Raw genomic sequence first — 26,937 nt, forward strand, 5'->3', positions numbered from 1 at the left:
AAATCCCTCCTGAGATGTGTGCAAACCTGGTGGCCAACTACAAGAAACGTCTGACCTCTGATTGCCAACAAGGGTTTTGCCACCAAGTACTAAGTCATGTTTTACAGAGGGGTCAAATACTTATTTCCCTCATTAAAATGCAAATCAATTTATAACATTTTTTACATGCGTTTTTCTGGATTTTGTTGTTGTTATTCTGTCTCTCACCTCGTGGGGCATCAATGATCATGAGGAAGGTGAGGGATCAGCCCACAACTACACGGCAGGACCTGGTCAATGACCTGAAGAGAGCTGGGACCACAGTCTCAAAAGAAAACCATTAGTAACACACTACGCCATCATGGATTAAAATCCTGCAGCGCACGCAAGGTCCCCCTCCTCAAGCCAGCGCATGTCCAGGCCCATCTGAAGTTTGCCAATGACCATCTGGATGATCCAGAGGAGGAATGGGAGAAGGTCATGTGGTCTGATGAGACAAAAAGATAGCTTTTTGGTCTAAACTCCTCTCGCCGTGTTTGGAGGAAGAAGGATGAGTACAACCAAGAACACCATCCCAACCGTGAAGCATGGAGGTGGAAACATCATTCTTTGGGGATGCTTTTCTGCAAAGGGGACAGGACGACTGCACCGTATTGAGGGGAGGATGGATGGGGCCATGTATCGCGACAGCCCCGAAACCTGAAGGATCTGGAGAAGGTCTGTATGGAGGAGTGGGCCAAAATCCCTGCTGCTGTGTGTGCAAACCTGGTCAAGACCTACAGGAAACGTATGATCTCTGTAATTGCAAACAAAGGTTTCTGTACGAAATATTAAGTTCTGCTTTTCTGATGTATCAAATACTTATGTCATGCAATAAAATGCAAATTAATTACTTAAAAATCATACAATGTGATTTTCTGGATTTTTGTTTTAGATTCTGTCTCTCACAGTTGAAGTGTACCTATGATAAAAATTACAGACCTCTACATGCTTTGTAAGTAGGAAAACCTGCAAAATCGGCAGTGTATCAAATACTTGTTCTCCCCACTGTGTGTGTGTGTATATATATTATATATATATATATATATAAAATAAATTACCGAAACGACCGAAAAAAATCAGTCATCACTCAGCACTAGCTTTTACTTTTATAGGCCTGATAGATTGTAAGTTACCGTTTTATATCATTATATCCTCTTCGTAGTAATATATTGTTGTGATATATATATTGAAAGTAGCATTAGGCTCAAGTTCTTAGTGTATGAGAAATTTAATTATTTACATTTGACATTTTAGTCATTTAGCAGATGCTCTTATCCAGAGCGACTTACAGTTAGTGAGTGCATACATTTTCATACTGGCCCCCCGTGGGAAACGAACCCACAACCCTGGCGTTGCAAGCGCCATGCTCTACCAACTGAGCTACAGGGACTGCAGGAATGTGTCCTCCCAATAATTCAAGGCCTCTCTTGACTGATAAGTCCTGTGATATGCACAGAGGAGCACGGAGAAATCCTGGGTGATGGAAAAAGTACTGAAGTACATCTTTGTGGAAGTGCACTGTATTGAATGTATTTATTCAGCTGTACATCTTCACTGAGTAAACATTTGAAACGTCACTGAGTTTAGGCTCTTTTGTATGATAAATGTTTATTGTATATCTCTTATCAGGCCTTACAAGGTACCAACATAAAATGTTGAATCAGATGTGTTATACACTGCTCACCATTTACAAAGAATATTGTTCAAACCTATTGGTGATTGGATGTAAACAACAAAATAAATAAGTGTTACAAAGTTTCAAACGCTTTAAGGACTTTGCCCCAAAATGACAGCAACCTCCAATGACAGTCAACTATCCTTCTATAAGGTTATGTGCCAATAAAGAACCTTTCAGACAGGGGAGATGGAACTGCAATGATGATCAAACATGAACATACATAGCATATCAACCCACCCAGGATGATATGAATCAAGCTTATTGCACGAGTTATTATTTTGCTAACACAATAGAATAAACATTTGGCCATTAAATAGAAAAAAACTAATACAGCAAAGAGATGGTGGAGGTTATCCGCTCAGTCTGAGGGGTTCTGAATGACGATGAGGAAATAGTCTTTATCTGTGGGGGAAAGCAAGGAGTATTATTCCAAACAAATATACACTGAACAAAAAATATAAAACGCAACAATTTCAACGATTTTACTGAGCTACAGTTCATATAAGGAAAATCAGTCAATTGAAATAAATTCATTTTACATTTACATTTTAGTCCTTTAGCAGACGCTCTTATCCAGAGCGACTTACAGTTAGTGAGTGCACACATTTTCATACTGGCCCCCCGTGGGAAACGAACCCACAACCCTGGCGTTGCAAGCGCCATGCTCTACCAACTGAGCTACACGGGACTACATTAGGCCCTAATCTATGGATTTCACATGACTGGGAATACAGATATGAAGCGACTTCACACAGCCATTGAAGAGGAGTGGGACAACATTCCACAGGCCACAATCAACAGTCTGATCAACTCTATGCGAAGGAGATGTGTCGCGCTGCATGAGGCAAATGGTGGTCACACCAGATACTTCCTGCTTTTCTGATCCACGCACCTACCTTTTTATTTTAAGGTACTGTATTCTGTGACCAACATATGGATATCTGTATTCCCATTCATGTGAAATCCATATATTTCAATTTACTGATTTCCTTATATAATCTGTAATTCTGTAAAATCTTTGAAATGGTTGCATGTTACATTTATATTTTGTTGATTGATACTTTTTTAAAATCAACCCTTTATTTCTATTTTGATATTGACACTGCACTTTTGAGGAAGAGCTTGCAAGTAAGAATTTCACTGTACTGTATCCTGTGCACGTGACAAATAAAAGTTGATTTGAAAACCCTAATCTTAACTGTATACAGATTCTAAACACTTCTGTAGTGTCAGTGTCCTCTCTACAACAAATTACTACCACTGCAGTATTGCATTTGACACAATTCAACATCCAAGATAAATGTGGAGAGGGGACAGCGATGTTCAAAAGCCATGCTATATGTGACTGAGACAATCATTGTGAGTTACCTGGAGCAATCATAATCTCATTCTTCTTGGAGCGGACCCTGAGGAAGGTGAGGTCATTCTGGGGGTCAATATCCCTAACTGTGCTACGTGCCTTCATCACTAATTGGTGAATGAGTCCAGCATACTGCACTGTGCTGGAGTTGTCAAGGGTGGTCTTGATAGGGATGCCTGGAGAATGTCAGAGGGGAATGCAAAAGGAACCATTGTGCATTGAGTCTGTGGAAGATCATTGCGGTCTTGAAAATACATTTGAAAGAAACTTCATTGTGCCATGATTTACCATAACAAAGGATATTATTAATAAAATAGCTAACCAGTTTAAACTATGGTAATCATTGAATTAGGCTTACCTTCAGCATTGACAATGATGATTCCTTGCACCCCTTTTTGACCCTGAATTCTCTTGAGGGTTTCCTCTACCTCAGCCTAAAAGACAGCAGTTATTTTAAATATAATTAAAAAATCACACATTCCTTATAAGTTTGCTACTTTTGGAAGAAAAGCATTATCATCTAGATTGCAACAAGACAGAAGAACAAAAAAACTTTAGCTACTGTAGCTAGCTAGCCATTGACTAGTTAGCTAACATTAGCAGGCCAACTCAGCTTCAAAGTGACAAAGCACTAGACTGGTCAGTGGTGGCTAAGCAGTTAATCTACTGTTTTTAGGGTTAGTTAGCTAAGTTAATTAAAATGGTTTCCCTTCATGAAATAGCTAACAACATTCTGGTTTGGTACTAACTTAACGAGCTAGCCAGCAGCCACCGACCTGCGAAATTTCCTTTCAACAATAATAATAATTTGTTGGGTGCTTATAATTGTCCTATGAAGTGATCTACGGGACTTTAGTGAGGTCCAGCCAAACTTCTGATACAGGATGCTGTGATGAGTATTAAAACTGTCACCTATGATAAAGCGAAGGGTGCTATGGTAGAAGGTATCCAAAGGTTTAAGAGTAGTGGCTGCTGCATTCTGGTAAATGGTGTCACCATAGTCAAGAACTGGCAGGAAAGTTGACTACAATCTGATTCCTGCTGTTCATAGAGGCAAAAAAATAAGACCACTTTTAAATCTTCTCTTTTTAACTATCTCATCAGTATGTTTAAAAAAAAAACGTTAGATCTTTATCAATCCAAATGTCCAGATATTTATAGGTGGGAACCTACTCCATGAGAGAACCATTCAATGAGTGAATGTAGCCCATTTGAGAAATTTTTCTGTGAATTAGAGAACAATATATTTACAAGTTTTAAATCAACAAGGTCTTTCTGTAATGTAACAAAATCAGATTGCAGCTCTAACATAGCTTGGTCAACAGTCCGTGCAATGGCATCAATGTTTTATTTAACCTTTATTTATGCAGGTTTTTCTCATTGAGATAAAATCTATTTTTCCAAGAGAGACCTGGTCCAACAGCAGCAGGGGGAACAAAGTTTCAGACAAAACAACTTACATACACTAACGCAACATTGAACAAAACTACAGCCACACATACAGTACAACAATGACATATTACGTAAAGAAACACGAATGTCATAACTAAAAAACTGCTGTCCTAAAGACAATTACACTCTATGATATTTACATCGACTACGTGTTTAAACTCCACCAACGTGACTAGATCATCAAAAAAAGTTATGTTCTGGAGAGAATTCCAGGACCACAGAGCTGAGTAACTAAAACTATTTCTACAATGACCTGTTCTAATTCTTGGTACTGTTAAAAGCAAATGAGAATGGGACTGTAATTGATATTTATTTACTGACCTGATTTGAAAAAGAACAGAGATAAAGTGACATTTTACCCAGCATGGCCTTATAAAATCAGTGTATCCCAGTGTTTAAGCCTATGCAAGGTCAATGACGACCAGCCAACGGCGCTGTAGAGATCACAATGATGTGTTAGAAGTTTTTGATTGGTAATGAACCTGAGGACTGCATGATATACTGAATCAAGTGCTCTCAGGGTAGTGGTTGAGGCCTGCATTTATTATATTATATTATATTATATTATATATACACACACTACCATTCAGGGTCACTTAGGAATTCTTGTTTTTGTCCATTAAAATACCATCATATTGATCAGAAATACAGTGTAGACATTGTTAATGTTGTAAATGGCTATTGTAGCTGGAAACGGCTGATTTTTTATGGAATATCTACATAGGCGTACAGAGGCCCATTATCAGCAACCATCAGTCCTGTGTTCCAATGGCACGTTGTGTTTGCTAATCCAAGTTTATCATTTTAAAAAGGCTAATTGATCATTAGAAAACCCTTTTGAAATGTATGTTAGCACAGCTGAAAACAGTTGTGCTGATTAAATAACCAATAAAACTGCCCTTCTTGAGACTAGTTGAGTATCTGGAGCATCAGCAATTGTGGGTTCGATTACAGGCTCAAAATGGCCAGAAACAAATAACTTTCTTCTGAAACTCGTCAGTCTATTCTTGTTCTGAGAAATGAAGGCTATTCCATGCGAGAAATTGCCAAGAAACTGAAGATCTCGTACTACTCCCTTCACAGAACAGCGCAAACTGGCTCTAACCAGAATAGAAAGAGGAGTGGGAGGCCACGGTGCACAACTGAGCAAGAGGACAAATACATTAGTGTCTAGTTTGAGAAACAGATGCCTCACAGGTCCTCAACTGGCAGCTTTATTAAATAGTACCCGCAAAACACCAGTCTCAACGTCAACAGTGAAGAGGAGACTCCGGGATGCTGACCTTCTAGGCAGAGTTGCAAAGAAAAAGCCACATCTCAGACTGGCCAACAAAAAGAAAAGATTAAGATGGGCAGTCTGAGATATGGCTTTTTCTTTGCAACTCTGCCTAGAAGGTCAGCATCCCAGAGTCGCCTCTTCACTGTTGACGTTGAGACTGGTGTTTTGCGGGTACTATTTAACTAAGATGTTCGGTGCAGTATTTCTCAAGTGAAGATATTTCCATGAAAACAATTAGTCTATCGTTGAATGACAACATATTTAATTGAAGAATCCCTACTGTTGACCAATCTGGGCCGTACGCACAACCCTCAGTTGTGGTCGGAGGCCGAGGAGTTGCCATACCAGGCGGTGATACAACCAAATCAAATCAAATGTTATTTTTCACATGCGCCGAATACAACAGGTGTAGACCTTACAGTGAAATGCTTACTTACAAGCCCTTAACACTTATTTTTCTTAACTGCATTAATGGTTAAGTAAAAAACAGATCAGTAAAAATAAAAAATAATTAAAGAGCAGCAGTAAACCAACAGTAGCGAGGCTATATACAGGGTGTACCGGTATAGATCGGAGCTCATCCATTTTATTATCCAATGATTATACGTTGGCTAATAGGACTGATGGTAGAGGCAGATTACTCGCTCGCTGTCGGATCCTTCCAAGGCACACTGACATACGTCCCGATATCTCCGTCTCTTCTTCATGTGAATGACAGGGATTTGGGCCTTGTCGGGTGTCTGAAGTAAATCCTTCGCGTCCGACTCGTTAAAGAAAAAATATTTGTCCAGTATGAGGTAAGTAATCGCCGTCCTGATATCCAGAAGCTTTTTTCGGTCATAAGAGACGGTGGCAGAAACATTGTCTAAAATAAGTTACAAATAACGTGAAAAAACACACACAAATGGTTAGGAGCCCGTAAAACAGCAGCCATCTCCTCCGGCGCCATTATGATGTGGTGAGTAGTTGACTCAAAGAGAGAGAAAGACAATAGTTTAACAGTTTTGAACAAATTAATTTCTTCCAAAATGAAGGAGAAGCAAGAGAGAGAGCAAGAGTGTCACTTTTCACTTTCTTAGCTATTAATTGCAGCTAGCTAGTTTAGCCTACTCAAACACCCTGCTCGAACAGAGGGATGCTATGTTATCCAACACAACACTGGAACTTTTCCAAGTCAAGGTAAGCTTTTACTAATTTATTGCCACCGGGGCCCGCCGGTGTAACTGCTTACTGACTGTACACTGTAACGTTACTGCATGATTGTAGCGGGTTTACTAATGCGTTAGTTGTATTAGCTATGTTGACTATGACGTTACTTTAGCTAATATGGTGACAATGATGTAGCTGTTACGATATGGTTTGGCTTGGAAAGTTTTTTTTCACCTGGTCACATACAGCTGATGTGTTGTGCATTGAAGTCCACAAGCGAAGGGACACGGTGAGAGGAGGAGATAGCATAGATGTGAGAAGGAATACAACGTGGCTGCTATGAAAGTGAATTGTGTTTACGCCGATTCTGTTAAAATGTTTCTTAAAACGGAAGCAAACGGAACAAAATGGGGATGAACATGCCTGAATTTGTCCAATAGAAACTGTTGTTTGCAACTGTTGGACTAATGATTACACCCTATATCAGCTAGATGAAGGCAAGAGTGTGCAAGTCGGTATTGAATGTGTCACTGTGTCACCTCAAATCTTTCTCTCGACCTGTGTGCACCTACGTTATAAACTTTCATTCATAGGCTAGGTTGTAGCAATCTCATGATGGGTAAAGGGAAAGTTTTAGTATCCTGTAGTAGCCTAAACGTATCGCTGTTCCATTGAACTGGGTGAATGGAATATGAATGACAGTCATCTAATATGCTGTAATAGAAATAATCGTCCTCCCTCATCTTAAAACGGCACTGACCGCCACTGCCCCCTATGTGTTTTAATAAAAATCAACTATATGCTTGTCTGATGCTGTTTGATGAAATAAGACAAATTACTTAAGGAGGGAGCCAAAGATCAACATAACCAGAAGAGAAAAACCTTAACCTGACCGACCATCCTCCTCCCGCTGGCTTTCACAGATTCTGCCATTACTCTGCTGAAGTTATCGGTGTACACAACGAGTCTGCAACCTTTCTCATGTGGAATGCCAATTTATTTTACAATTTCTACCGATCTGCGTGCCAGTTAAGGTTTTCATATGCACATTTTCGTGGAACAGTTACATTTAATTTATATTAACGCCTTCGTATCGCAAAATCATTGTCGTGGTTAATTAATCCAAATTCTATCCAAATCTAAATGAAAATTATACAACCCTAAAAAGTAACTTCTATTGCCATTGACAACTATGTAAAAATAGCCTAGATAAAACCAACAAATAAAAACATTGCAGCCTGCAGGTAGAAAATATCCTGACAAAAATAAATATCCTATAAATCACATTGGCTTCGCATGGCCAAGGTCCAGCCTGAAGCTCGCACTAGCAAACTTGCAACGTTGTATAAAATATTCTGGGCCCTCGGTTTCCCAGCCAGTGAGCTCGGGACAGACACAGCTGTAGGCTTTTTGCGCAAGGGATAAGAGCAGATCAGGTAGACCAATTTTTTTTATGAAGTTTCCACTCGATCAGAGCATGACATGTTTCCCTTTCATGCTGAGTGGTTATCGAAAGGGAGAGAGCTGGAAAGATTTTTCAAATACATTGAGGAACTATTGTCATTCTCAATGGATGTAAAACAGACTTTGTTTGCTTGCTGTTTGAGGGGGCCTAAAAATCATTTTTTTTTCAAACTTATGGGCGATTCACGATATACAGTGCCTTCGGAAAGTATTCAGACCCCTTGACGTTTTCCACATTTTGTTAAGTTACAGCCTTATTCTAAAATTGATTCAATTGTTTTCTTTCCCTCATCAATCCACACATTCTACCCCATAATGACAAAGCAAAAACAGTTTTTTTGGAATTTTACCAAATGTATTAAAGATAAAAAACGGAAAAATAACATTTAAATAAGTATTCAGACCCTTTACTCAGTACTTTGTTGAAGCACCTTCGGCAGCGATTACAGCCTCAAGTCTTCTTGGGTATGACGCTACAAGCTCGTCACACCTGTATTTGGGGAGTTTCATTTGCCGTTAGGGGGGAGCAATTTTTATTTTATTTTTCTTATCTTTGCATTCTAAAATAATTAGAAACAGGCTTATATTTCCTATTATTTATTTTATTTCCACGATCATTGCAGAATAAATTCCTAATAGGCTACTCTTGTCACAAAATAGCCTACAACCTAAATACTGTAATGTCAAATTTCTTGTGTAGACAATATTTCATTAATAAACATAAATCATAACTAGGGCTGTTACGGTGACTATTACCGCCACACCGGCAGTCATGAGTCATGACGGCAGTCAAATTCAACGTGATCATTTAGTCACGGTAATTAGGCTTCTCCAAGTTGATGCTGCTGATGGTCATTACTAGCCTACCAAACTCGCCAACTGCCTGGTACTCCGCACTCCATTGTCCCTCTAATCACTCTGACATCAATGCAAATGTTAAATCAAGAACAATGTGATGTTTTTTTTTCTCCAGTGTGATGGGTGACAATATTAGCCTATCACTTGTGAATTATATTTTATCATTGTGAATGATGCCCAGCTTAAGGCAAACAGCACATGCTTTTTTTTGCGACTTTTTTAAATCATAGGTTGCACACCTCATGTAGCCTATCCCTTAGGCATATACAGTACCAGTCAAAAGTTTGGACACCTACTCATTCAAGGGTTTTTATTTGTACTATTTTCTACATTGTAGAAAAATAGTGAATACATTAAATCTATGAAATAACACATGAAATCATGTAGTAACCAAAAAAGTGTTAAACAAATCAAAATATATTATATATTTGAGAATCTTCAAAGTAGCCACCCTTTGCCTTGATGACAGCTTTGCACACTCTTGGCATTCTCTCAACCAGCTTCACCTGGAATGTTTTTCCAACAGTCTTGAAGGAGTTCCCACATATGCTGAGCACTTGTTGGCTGCTTCTCCTTCACTCCGTGGTCCAACTAATTCCAAACCATCTCAATTGGGTTGAGGTCTGGTGATTGTGGAGGTCAGGTCATCTGATGCAGCACTCCATCACTCTCCTTCTTGGTCAAATAGCCCTGACACAGCCTGGAGTTGTGTTGGGTCATTGTCCTATTGAAAAGCAAATGATAGTCCCACTATGCGCAAACCAGATGGGATGGCGTATCGCTACAGAATGCTGTGGTAGCCATGCTGGTTAAGTGTGCCTTGAATTCTAAATAAATCACGATAATGTCACCAGCAAAGCACCCCCACACCACCTCCTCCATGCTTCACAGTGGGAACCACACATGCGGATATCATCCATTCACCTACTCTGCGTCTCACAAAGACACGGCGGTTGGAATCAAAAATCTCAAATTTGGACCCTTCAGACCAAAGGACAGATTTCCACCGGTCTAATGTCCATTGCTCGTGTTTCTTGGCCCAAGCAAGTCTCTTTTTCTTATTGGTGGATTCTTTGCAGCAATTCGACCATGAAGGCCTGATTCACGCAGTCTCCTCTTAACAGTTGATGTTGAGATGTGTCTGTTACTTGAATTCTGTGAAGCATTTATTTGGGCTGCAATCTGAGGTGCAGTTAACTCTATTGAACTTATCCTCTGCAGCAGAGGTAACTCTGGGTCTTCCTTTCCTGTGGCGGTCCTCATGAGAGCCAGTTTCATCATAGCGCTTGATGGTTTTTGCGACTGCACTTGAAGAAACTTTCTTAACTTTTACGGATTGACTGACCTCTTTGCTTATTTGAGCTGTTCTTGCCATAATATGGACTTGGTATTTTACCAAATAGGGCTATCTTCTGTATACCAACCCTACCTTGTCACAACACAACTGATTGGCTCAAACGCATTAAGAAGGAAAGAAATTCCACAAATTAACTTTTAACAAGGCACACCTGCTAACTGAAATGCATTCCAGGTGACTACCTCCTGAAGCTGGTTGAGAGAATGCCAAGAGCGTACAAACCTGTCAAGGCAAAGGGTGGCTACTTTGAAGAATCTCAAATATAAAATATTTTGATTTGTTTAACACTTTTCTGGTTACTGCATGATTCCATATGTGTTATTTCATATTTTATGTCTTCACTATTATTCTAGAATGTAGAAAATAGTAAAAAATAAAGAAAAACCCTGGAATGAGTAGGTGTCCAAACTTTTGACTGGTACTGTATGTTCTGATAAGGTTTGTATCACAACTAAAAAGTGTTCAAACACATTAATCCACTTTACAACTGGTGTACAGCCTAACTGGCGTGAGTTTCAAGTTTGGGGAAGATACTTTTCACTATAAAAATGCACCTTTTATAATAAAAGCACCCATGCATAATCGCATTTGCGGTCACTTTTAATAATGGTGTTTTCCTGCTAATGGAACATTCGCGCTTATAGCCTACTGCCGTGTTCGCATTGCTGCGCATATAATGTAAAGAAATAGCCTAATAGTTTATCAACATTTTAAACTAAACTAAACTTTCTCATCTGTTGCATCAGGCTAATTGCTTAAAACAGTTTTTTTGATGCTAGTGGTTGTATTAATTTGGGATCTATCAAATCCCACAACTGTCCCAGACTATGTTTGAATTTTTATTTATCGTACAGAATAGGTCAACTTTTGTACTGCGGGGGATATTAGATTAGCGTTTGCTGTTCGTTAGGCCTACTCATCTTGTTGGCTGATGAAAAGTAAATGTGGACATTTCTTCCAATATCTTCAATATGCGCCTCGGGAATTGGATAAGGACGCGCGCAGTTGAGTCCCCGATGTGTCTGTCTTCACTTGTAGCCTGTGAGAAAGACCCGATCATGTGACTGAAAGCCATGTGAGTGAGGTGCTTCGGCACGCAGCCGGTAGAAGGGAATAATAATTATTAAATTCAGCCTAAGGGCACAACAGCCACAAAAGGCATGGATTATTTTAGGGGGCAATACGGCCAAACAAGGCAGCAGCTAATAGGGATCCCAAATAAATACAAATCCTGTTTACATGGACATCTGAAATCAGGCTACCTGGTGGAACTTAAATAAATGCAGAAAAGTTTGTATGTGAACTATTTCTAAGATGCATACTTTCAGTTTTTCCAAACTCACTTCACTTGTGCATGCTTCCCATCCGAAACAGTTTGGAACAGTTTGTGCATATATTACGACATTTTGTGATGTTTTTGTTCGTTTACTATGTTTTCGGCTGTTCGTGCACAAGCCAAAAATCGGTAGCCGAAGTCTATGCCACTTCGTCGTGATTGGTCAACAGTATAGATTCTTCAATTAAATGTTTGTTGTCATTCAACGAGAGACTAATTGTTTTCTTGCAAATATTTTCACTTGAGAAATACTGCACCAAACATCTTAGTTAGATGTAAAATTGTGCGACTCAGATCTCCTCAGCAAATACATAAAGATGAATTACATTTCTTGAGTTATCTTAGATTAATTCTGACTTTTGAGGAAGTGTATCCTGGCTACAGTGTCTCAAGATGGACAAAGTATTAACAGCCATATAAAGTCAGAAGAAGAAGACTGAAGGAGGAGAGATTACTACAAACAAACTAGGTTTACCCTTTTATCTGTGGATTAATTGTCGGAGTAGAGGACCTTGTGCATTTCAGGTAAAATAACAACCCAACTTTATATCCCAGAAAATATTTGCTAGCTAAATTGCCATGAATGTTTCATGCGTTTCGACCTGTCCCCTAATTAATATAGTTGGTTCAGAGTTCATTTTGATATTTCAACCTGCATGTTCTGATCGCGTCTGGTGTGGGTGGAAAAATCAACATGCGCGCGAAGGCGGACGCACGCGCGTGCCCGGTCTAGTCAGCATGTTAGGTATTTTGAGGGAGAGTGCGAGCACACTCCTTCGGTTCTCGGCTAGGTGCCAGCCAAACCAAATCAAATACACCTAATAATTCAAAAGATTGCTCAGAAAACCAGGTGTTTTAATCGGTGTATGCTTACTTCGATTTTGACCGGACGCTGATTTAAAATGAGCAGAGTAAAGTGTTTACATCAGGGCTTGACATTTACTTTTTTAGCCAGGACTGTAGGACTGTTTTTTTTTTTTTTTTTTTTTTTACTTGTCCAAAAGCTCAAATCACTTGTCCCAAAAACTAAATCAATAAAAACAGTTCTGTAAAACCATGGGCCACAAAGGTGACTGAAAATTGTGTTGATGCAAGGAACCACTTCACAAAATAACATTCATTATTAATCACTGGTATTGACAATGGAAGCCTGCTGATCCCCAAGAACAGAGGGAGCCTTGATGAAAACCTGAACCCGCTCGAACATCTCTGGAGAGACCTGAAAATAGCTGTGCAGCGACGCTCCCCATCCAACCTGACAGAGCTTGAGAGGATCTGCAGAGAAGAAACTCCCCAAATACAGGTCTGCCAAGCTTGTAGCGTCATACTCAAGGCTGTAATCGCTGCCAAAGGTGCTTCAACAAAGTACTGAGTAAAGGTCTGAATACTTATGTAAATGTGATATTTCAGTTTTATTATATTTCATATATTTGCTAACATTTCTAAAAACCTGTTTTTGCTTTGTCATTATGGGGTTGTGTGTGTAGATTGATGAGGGGAAAAAACCTATTTAATCCATTTTAGAATAAGGCTGTAACGTAACAAAATGTGGATAAAGTGAAGGGGTCTGAATACTTATCAACCAGGTCACCCGTGATACAAGTCAGTATTCGACGTCCATCCATGTCTGAGGACATCGGGAGATGACGTGGAAACCAGCCACTAGGGGCAACCGTGAGCGCTGTTACCTTCAAGTAGGTTTCGGTTTTGCTAGGGTGTTGTAGACAGGGATGGCGGCTGGGCGTAAACATCTGCCTCTGATTCCAAAGGTTGCAAGTTTCAAATCCAGCGATAGAAAGTAGTTTGATATTTTTGTTTTAAGCCTATCCCAAACCTTAACCATTCAGAGTTGATGCCTAGCCTTAAGAATTTGGAGTGAATGGCTGAACTTAACCTTCAAAATTCAGAGTTAAGTTTACCTTAAACACTTAGAAATGAGAGACACATGGATGAACGTCTAATTCTGATGCAAGACTGTGAGAGCTGGTTGACAAACAGTATATACAGTGCATTAGGAAAGTATTCAGACCCCTTGACTTTTTCCACTTTGTTACATTACAGCCTTATTCTAAAATTGATTGAATAAAACATTTTCCTCAGCAATCTACACACAATAGCCCATAATGACAAAGCGAAAACAGGTTTAGACATTTTTGCAAATTTATCAAAAATAAAAACCATAATTATTCAGACCCTCTGCTATGAGACATGAAATTGAGCTCAGGTGCATCCTGTTTCCATTGATGATCCATGAGATTTTTCTACAACTTGACTGGAGTCCACCTGTGGTAAATTAAATTGATTGGACATTATTTGGAAAGGCACACACCTGTCTTTATAAGGCCCCACCGTTGACAGTGCATGTCAGAGCAAAAACCAAGCTATGAGGTCGAAGGAATTGTCCGTAGAGCGCCGAGACAGGATTGTGTCGAGGCACAGATCTGGGGAAGGGTACCAAATTTTTTTTAAATGGAATGGAAGAAGTTTGGAACCACCAAGACTCCTAGATCTGTCTGCCCGGCCAAACTGAGCAATCGGGGGAGAAGGGCCTTGGTCAGGGAGGTGACAAAGAACCCGATGGTCACTATGACAGAGCTATAGAGTTCCTCTGTGGAGATGGGAAAACCTTCCAGAAAGACAACAATCTCTGCAGCACTCCACCAATCAGGCCTTTATGGTAGAGTGGCCAGACGGAAGCCACTCCTCAGTAAAAGGCACATGACAGCCCCGCTTGGAGTTTGCCAAAAGGCACCTAAAGGACTCTCAGACCATGAGAAACAAGATTCTCTGGTCTGAAGAAACCAAGATTGAACTCTTTGGCCTGAATGCCAAGCTTCACGTCTGAGGAAACCTGGCACCATCCCTACGGTGAAGCATGGTAGTGGCAGCATCATGCTGTGGGGATGTTCTTCAATGGCAGGCACTGGGAGACTAGTCAGGATCGAGGGAAAGATGAAAGGAGGAAAGTACAGAGAGATCCTTAATGAAAACCTGCTCCAGAGCGCTCAGGTCCTCAGATTGGGGTGAAGGTTCACCTTCCAACAGGACAACGACCCTAAGCACACAGCCAAAACAACGCAGGAGTGGCTTCGGGACACGTCTCTGAATGTCCTTGAGTGGCCCAGCCAGAGACCAGACTTGAACACGATCGAACATCTCTGGAGAGACCTGAAAATAGCTGTCCAGCAACACTCCCCATCCAACCTGACAGAGCTTGAGAGGATCTGCAGAGAAAAATGGGAGAAACTCCCAAAATACAGCTGTGCCAAGCTTGTAGCGTCATTCCCACGAAGACTGGATTCTGTAATCGCTGCCAAAGGTGCTTCAAAGTACTGAGTAAAGGGTCTGAATAGTTATGTAAATGTGATATTTCAGTTTAATTTTAATAAATTTGCAAACATTTCTAAAAACCTGTCTTTGCTTCGTCATTATGGGGTATTGTGTGTAGATTGATGTCAAAAATGTTATAAATTGATTTGCATTTTAATGAGGGAAATAAGTATTTGACCCCTCTGCAAAACATGACTTAGTACTTGGTGGCAAAACCCTTGTTGGCAATCAGAGGTCAGACGTTTCTTGTAGTTGGCCACCAGGTTTGCACACATCTCAGGAGGGATTTTGTCCCACTCGTCTTTGCAGATCTTCTCCAAGTCATTAAGGTTTCGAGGCTGACGTTTGGCAACTCGAACCTTCAGCTCCCTCCACAGATTTTCTATGGGATTAAGGTCTGGAGACTGGCTAGGCCACTCCAGGACCTTAATGTGCTTCTTCTTGAGTCACTCCTTTGTTGCCTTGGCCGTATGTTTTGGGTCATTGTCATGCTGGAATACCCATCCACGACCCATTTTCAATGCCCTGGCTGAGGAAAGGAGGTTCTCACCCAAGATTTGACGGTACATTGCCCCATCCAGCATCCCTTTGATGCGGTGAAGTTGTCCTGTCCCCTTAGCAGAAAAACACCCCCAAAGCATAATGTTTCCACCTCCATGTTTGACGATGGGGATGGTGTTCTTGGGATCATAGGCAGCATTCCTCCTCCTCCAAACACGGCGAGTTGAGTTGATGCCAAAGAGCTCGATTTTGGTCTCATCTGACCACAACACTTTCACCCAGTTCTCCTCTGAATCATTCAGATGTTCATTGGCTGGACAATAGAACGAGTCAAAATTCACCCAAGGCTGAAAAACGGCCAATGAACATTGGCTGAGCTGGAACACTAGCGCGAGGCCATAGCAAATTAATTTAAACAAACCTTTGCTGAGCCTCTTCTGACTGGAGTGATGCTCAGAATTCCATTTCCCCTAAACGTATAAATGCCTCATGAGCTTAGTTCAACTGTCATTCTCTATCAGAACCCAAATACAAGCTTGTTTTACTCCCATGTTTGTAAATTAAAAGAAAAAACACTAAAGCCTCAAAACATGGTTAAAACTATCACTTTTATACCATGGATGGTCAGTCCTTGCATCCATAACTCTGTCTATAAAAAAAAAAATCGTACTTTTTACCCCTTTTTCCTCCCCAATTGGTAGTTAGGCTTGTCCAATCGCTGCAACTCCGTACAGACTCGGAAGAGGCGAAGGTCAAGAGCCATGCGTCCTCGAAACACAACCCCGCCAAGCCGCATTGCTTGCTTAACCCGGAAGCCAGCCGCACCAATGTGTCGGAGGTAAAACACCGTTCAGCTGGCGACCGGAGTCAGCATGCATGCGCCCTGCCCGCCACAAGAAGTCACTAGAGCGCGATGGGACAAGGACATCCCAGCCGGCCAAACCCTCCCTTAACCTGGACGACACTGGGCCAATTGTGCGCCGCCTCATGGGTCTCCCGGTCGCGGACGGCTGCAACACAGCCTGGGATCGAACCCGGGTCTGTAGTGACGCCTCTTGCACTGCGATGCAGTGCCTTAGACTGCTGCACCACTCGGGAGGCCAGTCTATTAATTTTTGTGGTTAAATTTCTCCAGCCCTATCCCAGCTTTTTACCAAAACAGTGTCGGGAGAGCACTTTTATTATTGTTTCAACTGCTGATTGGCACTTTAAGGGGGTGTTACTTTGGCAGATAACGTTACCCATCTTAAGAAAGTAATATAATTAGCTAAATGTATGGTGTTTTTTTGCATTTTGCATTGTTCATTGTTATGCTGTAAATAGCTATTTTATGGTTGTAAGCGATAAAACTAACGAACAAATATATTTTGCAATTCTGAGTAATTACTACTTCAATAAGGATTACTATACACGTACTCAGTGACCTTGGCTATAGAAACGTGTTGATTGTACTGCTAAATATTTCCAATAGATGGCAGTATAAGACCACGAATGAAAGGGACAGAAAGAAACGTGCGCAGGCGTTTTCCTGTGAGGGTGAAGGGAACTTCACCCTCACAGGAAAACGCCTGCGCACGTTTCTTTCTGTCCCTTTCCACACTGCTAACGCAAGAGTAAGGACTGAAACATAATTTTAGCAGATTTAGCAGACTGTGAATTACTGTAATGATGATTCATCTTTATTATTACCTCTTTATGCTCATGTTTTCAAATTATACTTCATTACTATATCTAACTATTATCAATAATCCTGAACATTAATTCAGTCACCTCTGTTCGATTAAAAACATATTTTCCTAGTACAGTCATTGTCAAATTAATCAACCAGCATCGAGCCGCTCTGCCTTGTCGCACAAGTAGCCAACTCAACAAGCCCCGCCAAAAGCTTGTGCTGTCAGCGAGCACTCTGCCTTGTTGGCATGTTGAGGTAAATTTGCTAACCGCGAGGGTTGCATGATGTAATCTCTTGGCGGGCTGTGGAAGATGCACTCTCTTGTCTTTTCTATTCCGAGGCTGTTTACTCGGACTGTCATATGAGATATTAAGATGATTTTATAGTGCATGTATACTCGGGTTGAGGTTAGCGCATCTGACTGGTGATTATTTGGATGGGGTTCAATATATGCTATAGTTATTATTTTTTTCCTCTCCCAAAAGCAACACAGGCCTAATAAATACGAGATATAAAACTGTAAAGTAATGAGTGACCATTTTAGAAAATCATGGGACATAGTCTTTGGTTGCATGCTATTTTATGTCAATCATATTGCTGCTTGTAGCCTATAACTGATGCTTCGTGGTCTTATGCTGCCATCTATTGGAAATATTTAGCAATTAAAAGTTATTCATTCACCTAAAGACATTGGTGAGGAAGCTGAGAAATAAAGTGTATTTTTCTTTTCACATTTACTGAAACTATGGCTGTGGCAATTTTGATTAATTCCTGAGATCAGTCTCAAACCTGCCCCATACCAATTGCTGGACTTTCACATAGAGGTTACTTGGCCACACCCAGTTCAAACCACATTTGAAAAATAAAACAAATGTGGCTTGTTTATCAAGTGTTCTGCCTTGCAATAATAAATGTAATAAAATAACTAATAACAAAAAAAATGCAACATAATGCTTAGGTTTAGATTTTTTTATTTTTTTTTATATAAATGCTATTTAGTACTATAATGGTATTTACTAACATAATAATATTATTAATAAAATATTTTCTAAAAGTGTTCCAGGCTATCCTACCCTACATTTACGTCATTCTACTTACAGTAGTGAGTGCATACATTTTCATACTAGTCTAGAATTAGGGTTAGGGTTAAGGCTTAGGTTATACTTAGGGTTAGGGTTTCTGTATAGCACTTTGTGACATTTGCTGATGTAAAAAGGGCTTTATAAATAAATGGGATTGGTTATTTTTACAGTTAAGGCAAAAAACTGTATGGGTTTATGCTCTCTTGCTCCTCCCTGTAGCCTTTGTGGGTACTATATACCTCATTCGCGACACTTGCAAGGCTCATCATCTGAGGTAGCAACTGCGTCAGATCTACAAATCAATGAGCTAGACCTATCCATTCAGTTTGCAAGTCAGTGAACCTGCGCAGCATTTGCTCAATTCGATGCCTATGAATGAACAGATTTCCACGCATATCAAATTACCCAGCAGCCATTTAGAAACAACAAATCCTCAACAAAAAAAAGTTCTCTTGATTAAAAAAATTATTCTGGTTGTTTAAATCGGCCACATCTTGAAAAAGAGGCCAGGGACATGGGTTTTGTTTAGGTTATACACCTTTTTTTGAAGAAAAAAAGATGGTTACCAAGACCAGAAAATGTTTAACGTTTGATGGCTATGCGCCAACCATCGCCTACACAGGCGAAGTGAGGCGTAGCCGTGACCTTGTTAATAGTAAGTTACCTGAGGTAAGCCTACAAGGTAAACGCAGGCAGGTCTCATTGCCAGCAATAGCGAAACTGGCATTGTGACGCAAAACAATAGAATATAACTTTCGGAAGGCGAATTGGTGCCACAGTGGTCAATAGAACTAATAGGAGCTGGCAGGGTGAAAAATGCCCTAAAATAAGGCCTGTTTTTTTGTGATTACTTCAAAACTACGGCAAGCAGCTGGGACATATGGTAATATTATGAAACTGGGCTCCGTGGCGGATACAATTAACTCGTTTTTATTAGAAAAAAGCGTTGTTAAAAATGTCATATGTCCAGCCTACGGAGGTGACAAACATTGCAGCTAAGTAACAAGCCCTCCACGGCGACAATGTTATTGGGATGCGGGAATATTAGGGGTGTGTTAGTACATTCAATCTGGAGTGCCAGAGTGCGCTCTGGATGTTCGTTGTCAAATTGGGAACTTGGGGAAAAAACGAGGCCAAATCATGACGACAGTTATCTTTGAATCGGAAAGTCTGAGCTATAGAAAGATACGAGTAGGAGGACATTTTTTCCGAGTTCCCAGTTGTTTTGAACGCGGTATTTGCCTTCCATTTGCTATCCTACGAAAGGAATTTTCGACACCGGCGTCGAAGCCGAGCTAACTAGCTATGGCAACGCCCAGCATCATGTAGCTATAGCTAGTCGCTAGCTACCTACCGTTATAGTTAGCAAGATATTAACTAAACAGAGCATGTAAAGGACACGAATGCAAATCAAGGTATTCACATAATATACAATGCACTTGCCATTTTGGGGGCGAGGGTGTGACTTGCGTCCAAGAAATGTAGTTATTTAGCCGGAATTCAGCTAACTGCCAAAACTGTAGGGAGTCGTGACGTCAGACAATTCCACAACCGGTCATGCGCACTTATTCTACTGCTGTGGAGTTTTTTGGCGCTAGGCATCCAATGTTATGGTGCAGCATTACCGCCACCTATTGCACTGGAGTGTGGGCCAAAGACAGGGAGGAACTAAATCCTACAGTACCTGCCAGGCCCGTTTCTCTTAAAAATATAAAATATTTGAGACTGTATCTAATGTTCTACTCAGTATGCTCGTTCAACTCAATTCCTGTATCCCCTTCTCCCTCATACTGTTGGCCCAGCGTCGTCCGGGTTTGGCCGGTGTAGGCTGTCATTGTAAATAAGAATTTGTTCTTAACTGACTTGCCTAGTTAAATAAAGGTAAAATAAATAAAAATTAAAAAAAATACTGGATCTGTCTCTCTCTTTCCCTATGATACTGCCCACACTGTATCAGTACATGCTCCACTGTCTCTGTTTCCTGGTAGTAATCACACCTTTCTGTTGGATGATTTCCAATCACATTTAATATCTTGTTCAAATGGCTGTGTCCCACCCTTGTAAAGATGGCCTCCTCTCTTCTGTCTCTTCCTTCCATCCTCCCTGACTTTACTCTGTAGTTGGAATAGATGCCTGCCCTTAGTGTCTCTGTTCCACTGCTCCTGCCATCTCTGCACCACCACTGTCCATATCATTCCCTTAGCCTCCGCCTTGCTCATTGGCACATCCACCTCCTCTCTCCTAAGGGCCTGTTTAGCTAGCATATCTAGTCGTCCCCCCCCGTCCCCGTCCCCCGTCCCCCCCGTCCCCGTCCCCCCCGTCCTGGGCATGAATTTGGAGTACCTCATATAGCATATATTGTCTCCTCCGTGAACTAAAAGACTTCAGACTCATCCATACAGCACACGCATCAGAACACACAACAATCCTGTCCAGCTTAATTTCGTCCACCCACTGCAAGACCAACAGTACTGCCATCAGCTCTGCTGTGTACAGCCACTCTACATGACCAAAAGTATGTGGACCTGCTCGTCAAACATCTCATTCCAAAATCATGGGCATTAATATGCAGTTGGTCCCACCTTTGTGGCTATAACAGCCTCCACTCTTCTGTGAAAGCTTTCCACTTGATGTTGGAACATTGCTGCGGGGACTTGGTTCCATTCAGCCACAAGAGTATTAGTGAGGTCGGGCACTGATGTTGGGCGATTAGGCCTGGCTCGCAGTCGGCATTCCAATTCATCCCAAAGGTGTTCGATTGGGTTGAGGTCAGGGCTCTGTGCAGGCCAGTCAAGTTTTTCCACACCGATCTCGACAAACCATTTGTGTACGGACCTCGCTTTGTGCACGGGGGCATTGTCATGATGAAACAGGAAAGGGCCTACCCAAACTGTTGCCACAAAGTTGGAAGCACAGAATAGTCTAAAATGTCATTGTATGCTGTAGCATTAAGATTTCCCTTCTATGGCCTAGCCAAAACCAGGAAAAACAACCCCGACCATTATTCCTCCTCCACCAAACTTTACAGTTGGCACTATGCATTCGGACAGGTAGCCTTCTCCTGGTATCCACCAAACCCAGATTTGTCACTCCAGAGAACGCGTTTCCACTGCTGCAGAGTCCAACAGTCGAGACAATAGCATACATAATGGTATCATCCGCATATACAGTGAGGGAAAAATGTATTTGATCCCCTGATGATTTTGTACGTTTGCCCACTGACAAAGACATGATCAGTCTATAATTTTAATGGTAGGTTTATTTGAACAGTGAGAGACAGAATAACAACAAAAAAATCCAGAAAAACGCATGTCAAAAATGTTTTAAATTGATTTGCATTTTAATGAGGGAAATAAGTATTTGACCCCTCTGCAAAACATGACTTAGTACTTGGTGGCAAAACACTTGTTGGCAATCACAGAGGTCAGACGTTTCTTGTAGTTGGCCACCAGGTTTGCTCACATCTCAGGAGGGATTTTGTTCCACTCCTCTTTGCAGATCTTCTCCAAGTCATTAAGGTTTTGAGGCTGATGTTTGGCAACTCAAACCTTCAGCTCCCTCCACAGATTTTCTATGGGATTAAGGTCTGGAGACTGGCTAGGCCACTCCAGGACCTTAATGTGCTTCTTCTTGAGCCACTCCTTTGTTGCCTTGGCCGTGTGTTTTGGGTCATTGTCATGCTGGAATACCCATCCACGACCCATTTTCAATGCCGTGGCTGAGGGAAGGAGGTTCTCACCCAAGATTTGACGGCACATGGCCCTGTCCATCGTCCCTTTGATGCGGTGAAGTTGTCCTGTCCCCTTAGCAGAAAAACACCCCCAAAGCATAATGTTTCCACCTCCATGTTTGACGGTGGGGATGGTGTTCTTGGGGTCATAGGCAGCATTCCTCCTCCTCCAAACACGGTGAGTTGAGTTGATGCCAAAGAGCTCTATTTTGGTCTCATCTGACCACAACACTTTCACCCAGTTCTCCTCTGAATCATTCAGATGTTCATTGGCAAACTTCAGACGGCCATGTCTATGTGCTTTCTTGAGCAGGGGGACCTTGCGGGTGCTGCAGGATTTCAGTCCTTCACGGCGTAGTGTGTTACCAATTGTTTTCTTGGTGACTATGGTCCCAGCTGCCTTGAGGTCATTGACAAGATCCTCCCGTGTAGTTCTGGGCTGATTCCTCACCGTTCTCATGATCATTGCAACTCCACGAGGTGAGATCTTGCATGGAGCCCCAGGCCGAGAGAGATTGACAGTACTTTTGTGTTTCTTCCATTTGCGAATAATCGCTCCAACTGTTGTCACCTTCTCACCAAGCTGCTTGGCGATGGTCTTGTAGCCCATTCCAGCCTTGTGTAGGTCTACAATCTTGTCCCTGACATCCTTGGAGAGCTCTTTGGTCTTGGCCATGGTGGAGAGTTTGGAATCTGATTGATTGATTGCTTCTGTGGACAGGTGTCTTTTATACAGGTAACAAACTGAGATTAGGAGCACACCCTTTAAGAGTATAAAAGACACCTGGGAGCCAGAAATCTTTCTGATTGAGAGGGGGTCAAATACTTATTTCCCTCATTAAAATGCAAATCAATTTATAACATTTTTGACATGCGTTTTTCTTTGTTGTTATTCTATCTCTCACTGTTCAAATAAACCTACCATTAAAATGATAGACTGATCATTTCTTTGTCAGTGGGCAAACGTATAAAATCAGCAGGGGATGAAATACTTTTTTCCCTCACTGTAGATTAAGTTGACAATTTTTAACAGATTGACCAATGGTGTTTCTATAAATAGTGAAGAGAACAGGTCCCACCTTTATGCACTTCAAGAAATTCAGACTTAACCCCACAATCACGAAGGCCTGAGTTCTGTCACTAAGATATTCATAAAACCATTAACAGGTGTCAGAGATCATGCCTATCGAGGACAACTTATTCAATGAAATAGCATGATCAACAGTATCAAATGCTTTTGACAAGTCCACATACAAAGCAGCACATTTCATTTTAGTGTCCCGTGTACGGGACGGTTGAGCTAACGTGCGCTAATGTGATTAGCATGACTGTTGTAAGTAACAGCAAACTTTCCAGGACATAGACGTCTTATATGGGCAGAAAGCTTAAATTATTGTTAATCTAACTGCACTGTCCAATTTACAGTAGCTATTACAGTGAAAAAATACCATGCTATTGTTTGAGGAGAGTGCACAAAAACAAAACACTTATCAAGGCAACTGGTTTGATACATTCACCTCTGAAGGTAAATAATGTACTTACGTTCAGTAATCTTGCTCTGATTTGTCATCCTAAGGGTCCCAGAGATAAAATGTAGCATAGTTTTGTTTGATAAAATCCATTTTTATATTCAAATGTAGGAACTGGGTCTCTGGCTCCACACTCACCCTGCCCGGCCATCTAGATGTGTGAAAGTTAGTGTATAATCTAATGATCCGTCATGTATGACATTCCTGGGAGTGTGTAAACTTAAATTTTTGTATGTTCTCTATAGTTATGTACTTGAAAATGTATCGATTGACCAATTCGGCACATTTGGGCAGACTTGATACAAAATAGTCCAGTATTGCAACGCTTCACTGGATCAATCTGAAACTTTGCACACACACTGCTGCCATCTAGTGGCCAAAATCTAAATTGTGCCTAAACTGCAATATTATATTGTGGCCAAAGATGATGGAACAAAAAAATAAATAGAAAACAAATGTTTTTTTGTTTGTATTATCTTTTACCAGATCTAATGTGTTATATTCTCCTACATAAATTTCACATTTCCACAAACTTCAGTGTTTCTTTTCAAATGGTATCAAGAATATGCATATCATTTTAGGCGAAAATTGAAAAAAAGGTTCTGATCCTTAAGAGGTTTTAACAACAAAAATGGTTGCTGTAATAGGGCTATGCCAGGCCTAAACCCTGATTTGGTTTACATTCAAAATACAATTATCAAATAAAAAAGAGCAAAGTTGTACATTTACCAAGGATTCAAGAATCTTAGCTAGACGAGGAAGCCTTGAAATGGGCCGATAATTATTAAGATCACTACTATCCCGCCCATATGGAGCTGATTTCCCTACTTTTTGAATATTTTCTGATAACAATGTTAAATAAAGAATGTGGGTTATCGAGTCAACAATGCTGGGCGCTGCACACTTAAGCAGACCAGGATCCAATTGATCGGCCCCTGTGGATTTCTTGTTGTCTATTGCTAGCAAAGCATCCAGGACTTATTTTTCTTTAAATAGCCTAAAAGAAAGCTTTGAATATAATTTCTCTGATCATTCAGCAAGTTTCCCCTATCAGCATCCAGCCCAATATCATTGTGAATAGGCTTAGAAGTTATTTCAAAGAGATAGCCCGCTGAAATAAAATAGTGATTAAATGCATTTGGCATTTTTTTCAGTAATGAGGCCAGTGTCTGAATTAATTTGTTGTGGCAGAGAAGAGGAAGTAGAAGACTTCAGGGATTTGACAGTTTTCCAGAATTTAGCCGGGTTCCCATTAAAATCAGAGTGCTTACATACAGTGTATTCGGAAAGTATTTAGACCCCTTCTCTTTTTCCACATTGTTACATTACAGCCGTATTCTAAAATGGATTCAATAAAAATGTTTCCATATCAATCTACACACAATACCCCATAATGACAAAGCGAAACCAGGTTTTTAGAAATGTTGTATTAAAAATTAAAAACAGAAATACCTTATTTACATAAGTATTCAGACCCTTTGCTATGAGACTCACAGGTGAGCTCAGGTGCATCCTGTTTCCATTGATCATCCTTGAGATGTTTTACAACTTGATTAGAGTCCACCTGTGGTAAATTGAATTGATTGGACATGATTTGGAAAGGCGCACACCTGTCTATATAAGGTCCCATAGTTGACAGTGCATGTCAGAGCAAACACCAAGCCATGAGGTCGAAGGAATTGTCCGTAGAGCTCCAAGACAGGATTGTGTCGAGGCACAAATCTGGCGATGGGTACCAAAACAATTCTGCAGCATAGAAGGTCCCCAAGAACACAGTGGCCTCCATCATTCTTAAATGGAATAAGTTTGGAACCACTAAGACTCTTCCTAGAGCTGGCCGCCCGGCCAAACCGAGCAATCGGGGCAGAAGAGCCTTGGTCAGGGAGGTGACCAAGAACCCAATGGTCACTCTGCCAGAGCTCCAGAGTTCCTCTGTGGAGATGGGAGAACGTTCTCCCAGAAGGAGAACCATCTCTGCAACACTCCACCAATTAGGCCTTTATGATAGAGTGGTCAGACGGAAGCAACTCCTCAGTAAAAGGCACATGACAGCCCTCTTGGAGTTTGCCAAAAGGCACCTAAAGGACTCTCAGACCATGAGAAACAAGATTCTCTGGTCTGATGAAACCAAGATTGAACTCTTTGGCCTGAATGCCAAGCGTCACGTCTGGAGGAAACCTGGCACCATCCCTACTCTGAAGCATGGTGGTGGCATTATCATGCTGTGGGGATGTTTTTCAGCGACAGGGACTGGGAAACTAGTCAGGATCGAGGGAAAGATGAACGGAGCAAAGTACAGAGAGATCCTTGTGAAAAGCTGCTCCAGAACGCTCAGGACCTCAGACTGGGGCGAAGGTTCACCTTCCAAAAGGACAAGAACCCTAAGCTTACAGCCAAGACAATGCAGGAGTAGCTTCGGGACAAGTCTCTGAATGTCCTTGAGTAACCCAACGAGAGCCCGGATCAAATATTTCTGGAGAGACCTGAAAATAGCTGTGCAGCGACGCTCCCCATCCAATCTGACAAAGCTTGAGAGGATCTGCTGAAGAATGGCGCAAGAAGACTGGAGGCTGTAATCGCTGCCAAAGGTGCTTTAACAAAGTACTGAGTAAAGGGTCTGAATACCTACAGTGAGGGAAAAAAGTATTTGATCCCCTGCTGATTTTGTACGTTTGCCCACTGACAAAGAAATGATCAGTCTATAATTTTAATGGTAGGTTTATTTGAACAGTGAGAGACAGAATAACATTTAAAAAATCCAGAAAAACGCATGTCAAAAATGTTATAAATTGATTTGCATTTTAATGAGGGAAATAAGTATTTGACCCCTCTCAATCAGAAAGATGTATGGCTCCCAGGTGTCTTTTATACAGGTAACGAGCTGAGATTAGGAGCACACTCATAAAGGGAATGCTCCTAATCTCAGCGTGTTACCTGTATAAAAGACACCTGTCCACAGAAGCAATCAATCAATCAGATTCCAAACTCTCCACCATGGCCAAGACGAAAGAGCTCTCCAAGGATGTCAGGGACAAGATTGTAGACCTACACAAGGCTGGAATGGCCTACAAGACCATCGCCAAGCAGCTTGGTGAGAAGGTGACAACAGTTGGTGCGATTATTCGCAAATGGGGAAGAA

General features: G+C 41.1%; 1 protein-coding gene across 1 annotated transcript; it reads right to left on the reverse strand.

Annotated features, from left to right (window-relative positions):
* Positions 1–1,610: 1,610 nt before the first annotated feature.
* dynlrb1 (dynein, light chain, roadblock-type 1) lies at positions 1,611–20,102 on the reverse strand. The gene is made up of 4 exons (XM_041888852.2): positions 19,983–20,102; positions 3,418–3,493; positions 3,068–3,235; positions 1,611–2,101 (listed from the first exon to the last, which is right to left on the reverse strand). Exons 1-4 carry the CDS (start codon positions 19,983–19,985, stop codon positions 2,058–2,060), a joined length of 291 nt encoding a protein of 96 aa, XP_041744786.1. The 5' UTR covers positions 19,986–20,102; the 3' UTR covers positions 1,611–2,057.
* Positions 20,103–26,937: the final 6,835 nt, after the last annotated feature.

This window comes from Coregonus clupeaformis, chromosome 10 (assembly GCF_020615455.1).
Source record: "Coregonus clupeaformis isolate EN_2021a chromosome 10, ASM2061545v1, whole genome shotgun sequence".
NCBI lineage: Eukaryota > Metazoa > Chordata > Actinopteri > Salmoniformes > Salmonidae > Coregonus > Coregonus clupeaformis.